Here is a 12,994-nt window from a genome sequence, read left to right on the forward strand (position 1 = left end):
ATTAAATAGAAATTATATAAAATAGTTTTTACAATTTGAAAAGTTAGGTTTAAATAAAAACTACAAATAATAATATTTTCTTAACCAAGAAAAAAAAATTCCTGGTGCAATCCATATAGAATTATAATGTGTATTAATTAATTAAATACTTTCAAAACTATGGTTAAATAAAATGCAATTTCAACCTCAATCACTCCACATTACATTTCCAAATAAATTCTAAATTCAAAACACATTCCTAAATGGATTCTAAATCCAGAACAACCAGTAAGTTGGTTCTGTCAATTCAAGACATTATCTTGCTAGGTTTCAAAATAAATAAAATAAATGAGTGTTGATCTGATTGAATTCAAAAAATATAATTTGACTTTTTAATTTTTTTAAATGAAATAGTTTTATGCTCTTAATTGTTTTTTGGAAATGTTATCATTTTAATTCATCCAAATTAACCTAAATAAATCCACTCCATCATGTAGCAAGCTGAATTTAATATATTTGATTTGAAATAATTTTTTATATAGAAATCGATCGTTAAGAAGATTAAATGCGAGGGGAAACATTCGGGGATGCTGGTGAATGATGATCTAGAAAGGAAATTGTCGAATTACAATCATGATATTCAACGTGAGAACCAAAAGGTGAATTGATTGTTGAGAAAAATATCATTTTATTTTATTCTAATTTTTTTTTTAAGATAGAGGCCGGCCCACATGTCCTAATTAATGATAGAGATCAATTTGTCATTTGATCCTTCTTTTATTTTTTTGTCCTTGGATATACTTTTTTAATATTTCTTTTTAAAAAACATAATAATTCATCTATCTATTATCTAACTCAACTCCTATGCTTCATAAGTGAATATCATCACTTAAAACACATTTTTTAAACTGTTAATAATCTCAAGAATATTGTTAAAATATTACCATACATTTAAAAAAATTAAATTTAACTATTTTATAATTTAGTATTTTTTTATTTAACATGTGCTAAAGTTAAAATGTTACAAAACATTTCGATTTCATCATCACAAGCAAGACATAAACACTAATTCTCTATATATGTTCTTCACCTTTTTTTCAAGAAAATATATTATTTCAAGTTACTATTGAAACGAGAAAAAAGCAAGCTATGAAATTTCTAATCCCTATTGGTCTTAATTAAGGTATAGAGTTAAAAGAAAAAAAAAATGTATTTCCCTTATCTAAAGATTAGTATAACTCGATGTTTATGTTTAGTATCAAGAGTTTTTTATTTAAAAATATATTAAAATAATTTTTTTAGATTTTTTTCATATTTTTAACATTAACCTATCAAAATTATTGAAAAAATTAAAAAAAATTATTTTAAAATAATTATACTTTTACAACGTTGAAGAAAACAATTTTAAACACAGAAACAAGCCGATGGAATAAAAAGAATAATTGTGGATGTCCAATCACTTGTAAATATAAAAGAAAAGAAAAAGAGGTTAGGAGAGATGAGCTGTTGTAGGCTAAGCATGGTGTAGAATAGAGTCAACATAGCATCATCATATCCCTTTCCATGTTGGGTGTATTCTTTGGTAGAATGATGTGCAGCAAAATGGAAGCATTCTAACATGGGGAAATTGAGCACCATGGAAAGAGAGAATGCTTCTATCACAATAGCAACAAAGCACAAAAAGCTATGTGCTTACTCAAGATATGCCATCTCAACCAACTATATTCATCTGAATAATTGACTTGATCGATCAACCTGCAGGACCACATTTTGTAGGGTATTAATTATATACCAGACCCACCCCTTGATCGAAGAATCCCAGTACTGTTTCAACCCTCCTCTCGCGTTTTTCTCTTACACATTTATCAGGCATGATTCTGATCCCGCACATGCTTTGCATCCCCCTTTTCCAAATTCAAGACCAATGAGAGATCAGGACAAGATACACACCAGTACCAGTGCTTGTCCCTCGTTTCTTGGCTCTATTTTGCCCTAGCAAGTTAATCCTTGTATTCCATCCATGGCACTGGCATATTTCGATATGGACTCCATCAGAAGGGGCCCTAGGAATATCCAAGTGACAAACTCACTGGTGACCTTTGCTTTTACAAGAAAGTGGCTATTTTCAGATCGATAAACTGTTTGAGTGGGTGAGAGTTGACAAGTTTCGAACCTCCCTAAATGAAGCATCGGATTCTGTGATTTGTGGATAATCTGGATTGTTCTTGCCACTAAAACTGATCAAAAGAATATAATGTTCAACACCCTTATCTTTAAGAGATTTGCTTATGGTGGAAACAACTGAAAAGGTGGATGGATGATCTGTCTTAGGTTACATCATGGTTGACACAAGCATGGAAGCTCTTGGGATGATGATGATGATCACTTCATGGGCTCGATTGAATGAATTAGGGCCTAAACACTCAAGATGTTTTAAGCTTTTCTTTTGAAACATTTAGGTGTTCTTTAGAAACAAATTAAACAAGGTAATACTTCGGTTCTTTTTTTAAAAAAAAAAAATGAAGCCAGAAAATGTAAAATTCAAACCTCCTATTTAAATGTAATATTTCTTCATCCAAAACTGAAAATCTAGTTTTTTTAAATCTATGCTAAGTTTTTTTTTAAAAAACAGATTTTAAAGCTTATCCACGTTTTTCTTTACAAGCTTTCACTGTTTTCCAAATGAATAGAAGATATATATATATATATATATATATATATATATATATATATATATATATATATCTTCGTTTAAAAGTATTTTTTGTTGTTGTTGTTGTTGAAAAAGTTTATCTTCGTTTTTAATATGTAAACACGCTTTTCAATTTTTTTATTGGAAAAGAAAATCCAGAAAATAAAAAGAAAAGAGAAAAGAAAAGGAAGAACGGTTTTTTTATTACTAAAACACACCCAGACATTTTAAGAGACCATGGAATGAATGCTTTAAGAGAACGACAGGTTTATACTTGTAAAAACTATGAGGCAAAATGGATAGGAAGGAACCTATGATGGAGCTCTTCAATCATGCCTCTCTCTTTGATGCTGCCATGGGCTACTTTCGAGCTACGTTCTGTTCGAGGCAACAAGTTAAGAAATTTGCCTGTATCATGGCTGGGGCAGACTTTACAAGGAAGCAAAGAGAAAACTAACAGCAACAATGACCATGCAACATCTTTTCAAACTCGTCTGATTTATAAATCATCCATTCCTGCAATTTCCTTCCTCCTTTTTAGTCATCAACGTTCAACCTCTGTTTGGTATTGTGTACTGGTATGGTTGAAGATGTTTTATGCTCTGACCACAGCTTCAAAAATTGTTTGGTTTTCATTGCTTAAACCGGTTTTTCATCTTAAATTGTGGTAAAAACTTGGGTTTGAGAAATGTTATAGTTTGCAGCTTTTTTCAAACCGTAATCGTAAAAGCTATCACGATGCCAAACACTGGTCTCTATAATTAGCTGGTGCTCTTTGATGAGAGAGTATCCTGATTCAAGCAAAGCCTCCACTGTTTGCTGCAACACATGAAAGAACTACTTCACGCCTTCATGGTTAGCGAAAGATAGAGCGGTGAAAAACAGAGAAAAGCAGTAGGAAATGAAAATAAGAGGTTATTCTGCTAAAAAATCAATGCTCATAACTCCTTGCCCTCTATTACTTGTTACCAAGATTTTGTGGATGTAAATAAAAGAAGTTCGATTCCTATACATACCTCTGGAGGAGTAAACACAGGAAGTTTCTCGTCCTTTCTTCGCTGGAGAAGTCTTTTACCAAGATTTTCTACACCTTCAATATCATCAAGCCACTGCAATGGAAATCAAAGAAGAAATTTGGAAGTATACATATAACTTGACTTGTCAGTGCATATAATAATATGCGCGGTTTAATTTTTTCAGAAAAAATAAGTTAATATTTTCATTTCTCATCTCTGTAGCATCTAAACAAGAAGAAAAATGATAGATTTTTTCCCATTTCTCAATTCCTTCCATCATCTTATCCCTCTCTCCAGTTTCCTGTCTCAAAAACAACCTCAATATCAACGTTTTATAATGTGACCTAATGCCCTCAAACCACTTTCCTACCTAAGATACAATGGGTCAGGAAACACTTACCAATGGCAAAAAACAGGACTTCAACGTGATGGACAAGCGTAAACTTCCTTCTGCACCTGCTGATATGCTCCTTCCCACTGCCAGAAACGGGTCTCATGCTTTGTTCTATACATGAGTTTTGTACCTCATTATCCTTGTATCTCTTCTCTTGCAAATACTGGTGTATTTGTATATTTTTCAGAGCTCAAATCAAACAAAACATATCTGCCCTCCATATGGCGTCTTCCAAAACATTTATCCAGCAAGTAGCAACAGAAGCACCGGAAATATCCAAGAGAACTACGATACTAACGAATAGGCATACAGGAACTAAGCTAAGACAAAAACAAAGAGGGAAAATAGTTAAGGGAAATTACCAAGAACAAAGGAGCAATTTAACAATCGCCTTGAAGATGCTCAAAAGACCTTGTCACTTTTTGACGGTAATCAAACACAATATCAGCTGCAATTAAAACACCCACAAAAAAATGAAGGATATGAATTAATTCTCAATGAAGCTCTGCTAAATGTTGAGCAACAAGAATGGTAAGAATGCAGGAAAACCTACAGTCTTTGCCAAGAAAATCGCCAGAAAAAAGAGGATCTATAACACCACCCCTAGCTCCAACTGCGATGTTCATACTATCAGCTTCTTTTCCTAGCCAGTAAAGATAGTCTTTCCCTCTGAATCCTTGGCTTCCCATGATGACTGCTGTGATAATCTCTACTGTGGCCTTTCACTTTCACTATTATCGCCAGATGGTGATGGTGTTGGTTGCGATGATGACTTTGAGCAAGAAACAGTGGTCAAGAAAGGTGGATTTTTCTTGGTATTAGCGAAGAATGTTTGAGTTTTCAAGAGAGATTGGTCATGTTGCATTGAAGAGAGACATTAATTATCAATTGGTGTCTCTTGCTGCTGCTACTGATTTGTGGGTTCTGAGGGTGAGGTTCAGTTATGGGACCATGACTGATGCCTTGTCCCCTGCTTTTGTACTTCTATTTGTCCGAAATCTTTCAGATAACACCTGGGTTGTGTAAGGTGTCCAGCAAGTTGGGCTTCGTGTACTAAGAAGAAAATTGTACTAGCTATTACCTGGACCATCCTTCATAATGCATGAAAATATTTTTCTTATAGCCATGTGATATCCTTAGACCAAGAGTTATAGAATTTGACATACATTTAAGACAAGAAAATTTGACATACATTAAAGATTGGTTATTCTACAAGGACATAAGCTTGTTAAACATAACAGCTATAGCAAATTTTATTGAATCTGACAAACATCACATACATCTAGCTGACGGACCATTACAGATAGCATAGCAACACTAGCTTCGTTCCTTGACAAACATTTTGCTGAATAACTGATGAAAACAACTTCCTAGTAGTAGTAGTTTCATCCTTACACCATGGTTATATCACCTCTCTAAGGCTTGATGCTGCTTCTTATTCCCTAGCGCATCCACCATGATCTCCGATCCATTCTGCTCCACATCCATAGCAAAACTGAAACCCACACCTGAAATCATGATCATTCTTAGAGAAGAAACAACAACGTGCTTGCATAGATGAGTGATACAAATTCACTAAAAGCTGTTTGGGATTGAAGTTTGAGGCGTTTTTCAATCTACAATGCAGTCAGTAATAGATAGTTTCATGATACCAAGCTATAAATTTCAATTTGATGCTTTACAGTACTTAATGAAAGAGAATCTGACTAAACTAACCTGCAGATCATGTGAGGACAGCCTTCTGTTCTTTCCACATAGAACTTGCACTGAGGACATCTACTCCATTTCTTGTCCTTGGCAAGTTCCCTCAACATGAGATCTTCTCTCCCTCTCTCATCTTCATTCAGCCTCTGAAACTCCTCACATTCAATCCCAGAATGCCAGGGCACAGAGCACAGAGCACAGAACAATCTATGGCAGAAGGGGCACTCAGATTCTATAATTGCTTCGCCTTCATTATCATCAATCAACAAAGCTGAACAATCCTTGAAAGGACAATAAAATCTTTGAGATGCATTAATCACCTCTTCGCATAATGCATCCTCCCAAAGATCAATCACTGCCCTAGTCAGTATAGGTCTGCAGGTGTCCAAATCCAGGACAGCCCTGCAATTCAATCCAGGGCAAGTAACTATTCTAGTGCCATATTGGACCTTGGCGGCCACATGTCTGCTTATGCAATCATTACAAAATGAGTGAGCACAGCTCTCGGTTTCGAACATTCGATCATTCTCTTTTTTCTCAACACAAATGTCACAGAAACTTAAAGAAGACTCAGCAGCTCCTGACTGGATGATCTCCTTTTGCATAGGCTGATCAGAAATACGTTGCAATACTGGGGTTCCTTCTATCATCATCGACGATGGGCCATTGTTTTTCATTTGAGAAACGATGACAGAACCCATCAAAGCCTCCTGGAACTGCAACTCTTCTGCATATCTGTCATCTGATACTTCAAAGATTTCTCCTCCATCTCCTCCTCCTTGTTCTTCATCAAAGAGTGCTGAGAAGTAGAGATCATCAACAAAATCAAGATCAAAGGAGGAGATGCGTTCTTGTGCCATGTTATTCGACCTTATCCTTCTGTCACTTTGCTAAACCAATCTGTATATTGTTTATGATCATGCAGCGTACATAGCAATTAGAGAGGGCATCACTTTGGAAGTGCCTTCGCTTTGAAGAAGTCTCTTCTCATTGGAAACTAGCAGTGCTCACTACTTCCCCGAGGGGTTACTTAACCTTTTTGACTTCACCTAGGACTCTGTGCTTTGTTTTTTCGTTTTTTTTTTTTAAATTATTATTGAAACTTGGTCTTTTCACATACTGGAAGCCATTTTTTGCTTTCCGAAATCATGGACAATTGGTCCCTCCACTCTTAATTTACTTCTTCTTTGATCCCCTTAATCGTAGTTTTTTTTTCAATTATAATGCAACCACCATTTTTTTTAGATACACTGACCATAATTGATAAAAAAAAAATTGTGTTTTTTATATTTACACACAAAAGATCTCATTACAATTACAAATCATTTGTTTTGGTGTTCGATACATTGGATGCATTTCAAAAATATATTTAATTAGAAAAAGTATTAAAATAATATTTTTTTAGTGTTTTCTAATTATTTTGATGTGCTAATATTAAAAATAAAAAAATTATTTTAATACATTTTCAAGTAAAAATATTTTAAAAAAACATAATATATCTCAATACCAAACACACACTTATATAAAAAGCTTCCATAAATAAATTTAATCATGCAATAATGTATTTTTTTTATGTGAATTCCTCTCAACAATCTTAATGATAATAGATAATATCATTATTTGCTCCAAAAAATAATCAACCTTTTTTGGAGCAAGTTTTGGATTAAAATTCCATCTCATCGCTTATGATTATGTAGCATGATATGATCATTCCATCAATTATAGTATCTATTAGTATGGTAGTGAAGAAATGACGAAGTGATTATAGAGATAATTAAGTGGTTTAGGGATCATATTCGAACACAAATTATATTATAAGGACTAAACAAAGACATCATTGCTTATATGAGGATAAGCATATACTATTTAACCCAGTCCCATTTCTTTAAGCTGAATTCAATTTTTCAAAGTTTTTTTTTTTTTTTTTAACCAGAGTTAAATAAAACGTCCCTCATCCCTCATTAACTCAAAAACTGATTCATGAATCGTTGGATTTTGGTTTTAATGCTCCAAATTCATCTCCTTTGGAAATATATGATTAATTATGGGAATTTTTAAAAAATAAATTTTGATAAAAACAAACAGGAGAAATGTTTAAATCTCAGAACTCACCCAATTAATCACATTAATATGAAAAAAAAATGGGGCAAGCCTCAACAAGGAAAGATGAGAAATGAGTGCGCGACCCTACACCTTAACTAGAAAAAACCACGTAAGCTAGTAGAAGAACAAGGAGGGGAAGATGAACGTAAGAAAGATGAACCCACAAGGATATCCTAGAAAATATTATAATTATTAAAATAATTAAAATTCAAACATAAAAAAACTAAAATTTTAAATAATTTATATATTATGAATACTTAATCTTGGTCTAAATATAAATAAAATATATATAGTTTAAATTGAAAGTATTATTCTATTCTTAATAAATAAGACTATACAAATATTATTTAATAATAATTACAGAGCTTAAACTATATATAATAACATTACAGAATATATTTACAATATGAGTATAAAAACGAGAAGGCTAAATAAAAATTAAAATGAAAGTGGGGTGAATTTTTTTTTAACCAAATCATTATTAATCAAGATAACTAGTTTGCTTTTAGACTACTAGGTTCAACAAACTACACCGAGTTTATTTTTTTATACAATAATTAGCGATTATTTTTATCTATTACGTAGCGAAGCATGAACACGGGGCCTTGTTATTTTGCTAGGCACGCTGGGATTGAATAATTTACTCTTTTTAATTAGGAGTAACTAATTAGTTTGCGGGGCTCTCTTTGAAGATGTTTTATTACATTTTTGTGACAATGAAAATAAATATCTGAAAAAAATTCAATTATTTAAATTTTAGAGGAAAAAAATATAAATTTTTAGTTAAAATTCTCCTTTCTAGTCATATTTTATCTTGAGAAGTATTTTTTATCAACAATATATTGTTCTAATAAAAACTTAAGATAATTAAAAAAAATATTGGAAAAAAATCATATTCATATATTATTTTTTATTTGAACAAAAACATGTTTTTCAACTGAAAGTCTTATTTTTTATTCATGATTTTTTTTTTAATTTCGATGAAAACAAGTTTTTTTTATTATTCTAATATGAAAAACAAGATTCAATGATAAGAAAAACGTTTAAATCTTGATTAAAAAAAGAAGAAACAGGAACAATGTTTAAATCTCAGAATTCAACCAATTAATCACAAGAACATAAAAGTCGACAAAGCCTCGATGAAGAAAGATGAGAAAGATCGAACTTTTTTTTTTTTTTTTTTTCTTTCCGGATTGCCACTATGGTTCTGTTCCCATTAAAAGAGAGGGAAAAAAGATAGGCGAAAAGGAGTGCATGACCCTACACCTCCGTGGAAAGTAAGTCCATCCGTGTTCCAAAAGTGTTCAACTCTCGACGAAGATGTCCGATAAATAACTTCGGAAGTAAGTTTTTTACAGGTATTTATATTCTATTTTGATTTTTAAGATATTCGTTTGTTTTTTAAAATATTTATATTTATAAATATATTGAAATAATATTTTTTTTATTTTTTTTAAAATTTATTTTAAATATTAGCATATTAATATAATTTACAAACATAAAAATATTTAATTTAAACATTTTTTATTTTTTTTAAATATTAAATCACAAAAAAAAACTTGCTTTAATTAAGTATTAAGTAAAGGTTGAGAGGCACTATCACATGCATCGGTGAGAAAAGAAGATCAAGGGAAAAGAGATTTGTAATAATAACGTTAATAACATGGCAATATATATATAGAACCAGCCTTCTTTGATCTTCTTAACGTGAATGATGGTTAGTCACTCTCCATCTTTCTCATACAAAACTGAATCAGAAGATGGGATCTTTATAGATGCTGAATATGCTGAAGAGTTACAGTTCCAAGAGGCTCCAACGGCTTCTTTGATCAGTTGTCAAATGGAAAGCAATGTGTCATCATCAACTCCGACCAAGACCAATATGGAAGCAATTTCAGAACACAGGACTGAACCATCACTGCAAGTCCAAGAAAAGGGTGAATCATCTTTAAGTTCCTGTGACGTTTACCCGGGAAGGAAAGAAACTGATCAGATCACAAAAAATGAGAGCTCTGGTCTGATTTCTTGCGCACGCTGCAGGTCAGTATGTTCTAAATATGAGAATATCCTACAGCAAATGCTTTCATATGAGCTTGTTGATGATGTTACTAAATTGAGCTTTTTACATACCAACAGGCCTTCAGTCCAGTAGAACTTTACTGTGTAAAGTAGTGAGCAGACCTGACTACTTCTGATGAGGAATTAGAATTTTCCATTAAATGCTAAGGTCTAGCATGATAATAGTTTGAATATAAACAAAAAATATCCTCTCAAAGGGTTTAATTCATCCAGATATAACTATTAACTTTCTGGTCAGACTTTACGAATGAATTTTTAAAATGAATTTTCTGAACTACTTGGTTTTCCAAATTTAACTATGATTTATTGAAGTTCAGGAGCTTTTTCATCATTACTTGATTACTTGTTTTTTTTTTTCATTAACTGCTTTGTTTTAAGATTTAACTATTTTTTTTGCTTACAACAACTGTGCAGCAAAGCCATCGAGTTGTCAGAAAATCAATGGTCAAGCAGCAAAGAGTTGAGTATGGACATGACTTGTGGAAGTGACACTGGCAAGTCTCTCACTGCTGATGCCAGTGGCAGCATTAATAATCCAACTACCATGACTGAAACAGAACCAGTGAGTGGTGGTGCAGCGAAAATCGTTAGTCTCAACTCTTCACAAGATGAGGATAGGAAAATAGCTGAAAGCATAGCCGCTAAACAGGATGGTACTCCACAGAGTCTCAAAGCAGCTGACACAGGTAAGCAAGTAGAAGAGCAAGGAGGTCAAGATGAAATCAACGAAGAAAAGTGTGAATCATCTTTAACTACCTGTGACATTTGCCCGGAAAGGAAAGGAAAGAGTGAATCATCTTTAAGCATAGCTGCAAAACAGGAGGGCACTCCACAGAGTCCCAATACTGAAACACAGGAAGATAAAGGTGTGGATCAGAATTCAGATATTCTACTTGATATTAATTCTGAATCGCTGGTCAGCGGAGGAAACGGGGGTCCACGACCAACCTCCAGCCATATCAAGAACGTTGCTTCACAATTGGTAGACTGCCCACCTGTGGGACATACAAACAATGGGGAAGGAGGAATTGATTCAGATTCAACTCCAAGAAAGGGTTCAGAAACTGGCCGAAAAGAAAGAGTTGCAGATGACATTCGGAATAATGTTACTGCTGCTCTTGATTATCATGGCGACGCTTATGCTTTGGATGATAACAATAAGAGCATATTGTTCAAGGAATTGGCACCTGAGGATGTCAATGAAACTACTGAGCAGTTTTACTGTCCTGCATGCGCAGAAGTTTCTGATACCATCAAATGGTACCAAGGCCTGCAGGCCCTCATATCACATTCCAAAACCACTGAAGAAATGGCTAAACTCCACCGGAAAATCGCACAGCTCTCGGAAAAGAAGTTTGGCAGAAAGGGAACTTCTGATGGTCCTGCTGGTGAAGTGTCAAGTAAGTGGAGAGGTATAAGAGACGAGAAGAAAGATCGTGAGATTGTTTGGCCTCCTATGGTTGTTGTCAGGAATACAGCAAGCCATCAAGAAGACGAGAACAATAAGGTACAATCATGTTTCCTCCCTCCGATATGGCATGAAATGATGACAAGAGTGGTATTTTGTGTTTGTAACTGAAATATTATTGCTGATTATGATCTAATCAAGTTTTAGCTTGCATCAAATTAAATTTCAGCGGATTGGCATTACAAATCAGGAACTGCTTGACTTGTTCAGATCATATGACGCTGTTGAGAACGTTCAACAAGCATACAATTCGCTTGGACATTGTGGGATGAGTATTTTGATTTTTGAGAGCTCAGCTAGAGGCTATTTAGAAGCTGAACGCCTAGATAGACATTTTGCAGATCAAGGAACAGGTAGAAATGTTTGGAATCGAAGTCCACTCTACCTCCTACCTAGTGGGGAGCTCCAACTTCACGGTTACATGGCAGAGGAAAAGGACGTGGATCTCTTCAACCAGTATTCAACAGGTTTTGCTGCTTGAAATGAATTTTTTTTATATAATCATTCTGCAAGAAGATCATATAATAACACTTTGTTAAACTGGTCTGTAGGTGAATCCAAGCTCAAATATGAAATCAGATTGCACCAAGACATGGTCTGTAGGCAAATGCGTGAGGACAATAACCAGCTCATCTGGCTGCAAAAACGGGTAGCTGAAGAGCTACGGCGCGCAGAAACTCTTGAAGAATCAAATGGCATAATGAGGGATAGGAATGCAAAACTTGTTGAACAATTAAAGGGCATAAGGAGGGAGACGATGGAAAAGGCAAAGAAGGAAATTGATGTTTTGAGAACGAATATTAAATTGTTGCATGAACGGAACATGGAAGAGGTAATAGTTTTCAAATGCTTATGAACTTATCTCCTGGTTAATGAACGAAATGATAAAGTTAATGTAAGCTTCTTTAGCCACCTTTAAGAAATCTAAGGCTAAACCCAACAAACCCTGACTCATTTACATGTTTTTTTTTTTCTGGTAATTCTGCAGTTAAACAATCACTAGGATCCATGAAACTATGCTAATTATTCATGATGTGAGTTACTTCCATACCAAGTGGCAGGAATGTACCTTCTTCATTCCTCTGACCGGTTCTATATATATGTTCCTCCATTATTTTAATTGCATAATATTTGCATGTCCCTTCAGCCATTTTGACTGCTCTTAACATTTCTTTTCTTAAGATGGATTTTCAAGAACAACGAAATAAAGATTACTGTTGAAGAAGGAGGTAAAAAGGGAGGGGAACTCGAGAGCTCAAAAGAGGACGAGGAGCATGCAAATGTCCATGAATCGAATGGAAGTCCTTCAAATACTCTGGATGGCAAATACTTGCATTGCTATAAAATCAATCATATTAAGTTGTGAATTTCTTATGTAGCACGATAACTTAGTTTGTGGTATTAAGATTATTATTGTTGTTATTAATTAAGAATCATTATTAATTAAGGAGAAATCTGAATGTTATGCTGCTTGCAATCAAGACTCAGTGGATTGTTTTTATAATGGGTACTGTTTTGATAATAATCAGGTTAGATAAGAAGTATTTTAATGATTTAAT

At 33.6% G+C, this 12,994-nt stretch overlaps 2 protein-coding genes and 1 long non-coding RNA gene across 7 annotated transcripts; 1 reads left to right on the plus strand and 2 right to left on the minus strand.

The window, feature by feature from the left end:
- Positions 1-2,854: 2,854 nt before the first annotated feature.
- LOC133701478 (uncharacterized) lies at positions 2,855-5,079 on the minus strand. 2 transcript variants are annotated; one of them, XR_009843576.1, is made up of 5 exons: positions 4,635-5,079; positions 4,444-4,529; positions 4,088-4,366; positions 3,688-3,780; positions 2,855-3,490 (listed from the first exon to the last, which is right to left on the minus strand). It is a non-coding gene; the product is annotated as an uncharacterized LOC133701478 (long non-coding RNA). The 2 variants fall into 2 exon arrangements; XR_009843575.1 differs by having other exon boundaries at positions 4,088-4,529.
- Positions 5,080-5,248: 169 nt separating this feature from the next.
- Positions 5,249-6,797, minus strand: LOC133702311 (E3 ubiquitin-protein ligase RSL1-like). 2 transcript variants are annotated; one of them, XM_062126626.1, is made up of 2 exons: positions 5,798-6,797; positions 5,249-5,576 (listed from the first exon to the last, which is right to left on the minus strand). In XM_062126626.1, exons 1-2 carry the CDS (start codon positions 6,643-6,645, stop codon positions 5,489-5,491), a joined length of 936 nt encoding a protein of 311 aa, XP_061982610.1. In that variant the 5' UTR covers positions 6,646-6,797; the 3' UTR covers positions 5,249-5,488. The 2 variants fall into 2 exon arrangements, with proteins under 2 accessions (XP_061982610.1, XP_061982611.1); XM_062126627.1 differs by having other exon boundaries at positions 5,249-5,589.
- Positions 6,798-9,544: 2,747 nt separating this feature from the next.
- On the plus strand, positions 9,545-12,912 carry LOC133701341 (protein SUPPRESSOR OF GENE SILENCING 3 homolog). 3 transcript variants are annotated; one of them, XM_062125224.1, is made up of 6 exons: positions 9,545-9,928; positions 10,382-11,474; positions 11,605-11,902; positions 11,987-12,267; positions 12,424-12,469; positions 12,618-12,912. In XM_062125224.1, exons 1-5 carry the CDS (start codon positions 9,600-9,602, stop codon positions 12,436-12,438), a joined length of 2,016 nt encoding a protein of 671 aa, XP_061981208.1. In that variant the 5' UTR covers positions 9,545-9,599; the 3' UTR covers positions 12,439-12,469; positions 12,618-12,912. The 3 variants fall into 3 exon arrangements, with proteins under 3 accessions (XP_061981208.1, XP_061981207.1, XP_061981209.1); XM_062125223.1 differs by lacking the exon at positions 12,424-12,469 and having other exon boundaries at positions 9,546-9,928; XM_062125225.1 differs by lacking the exon at positions 12,424-12,469 and having other exon boundaries at positions 9,546-9,928; positions 10,421-11,474.
- Positions 12,913-12,994: the final 82 nt, after the last annotated feature.

The sequence above is a fragment of the Populus nigra genome, chromosome 8 (genome assembly GCF_951802175.1).
Source record: "Populus nigra chromosome 8, ddPopNigr1.1, whole genome shotgun sequence".
Taxonomy (NCBI): domain Eukaryota; kingdom Viridiplantae; phylum Streptophyta; class Magnoliopsida; order Malpighiales; family Salicaceae; genus Populus; species Populus nigra.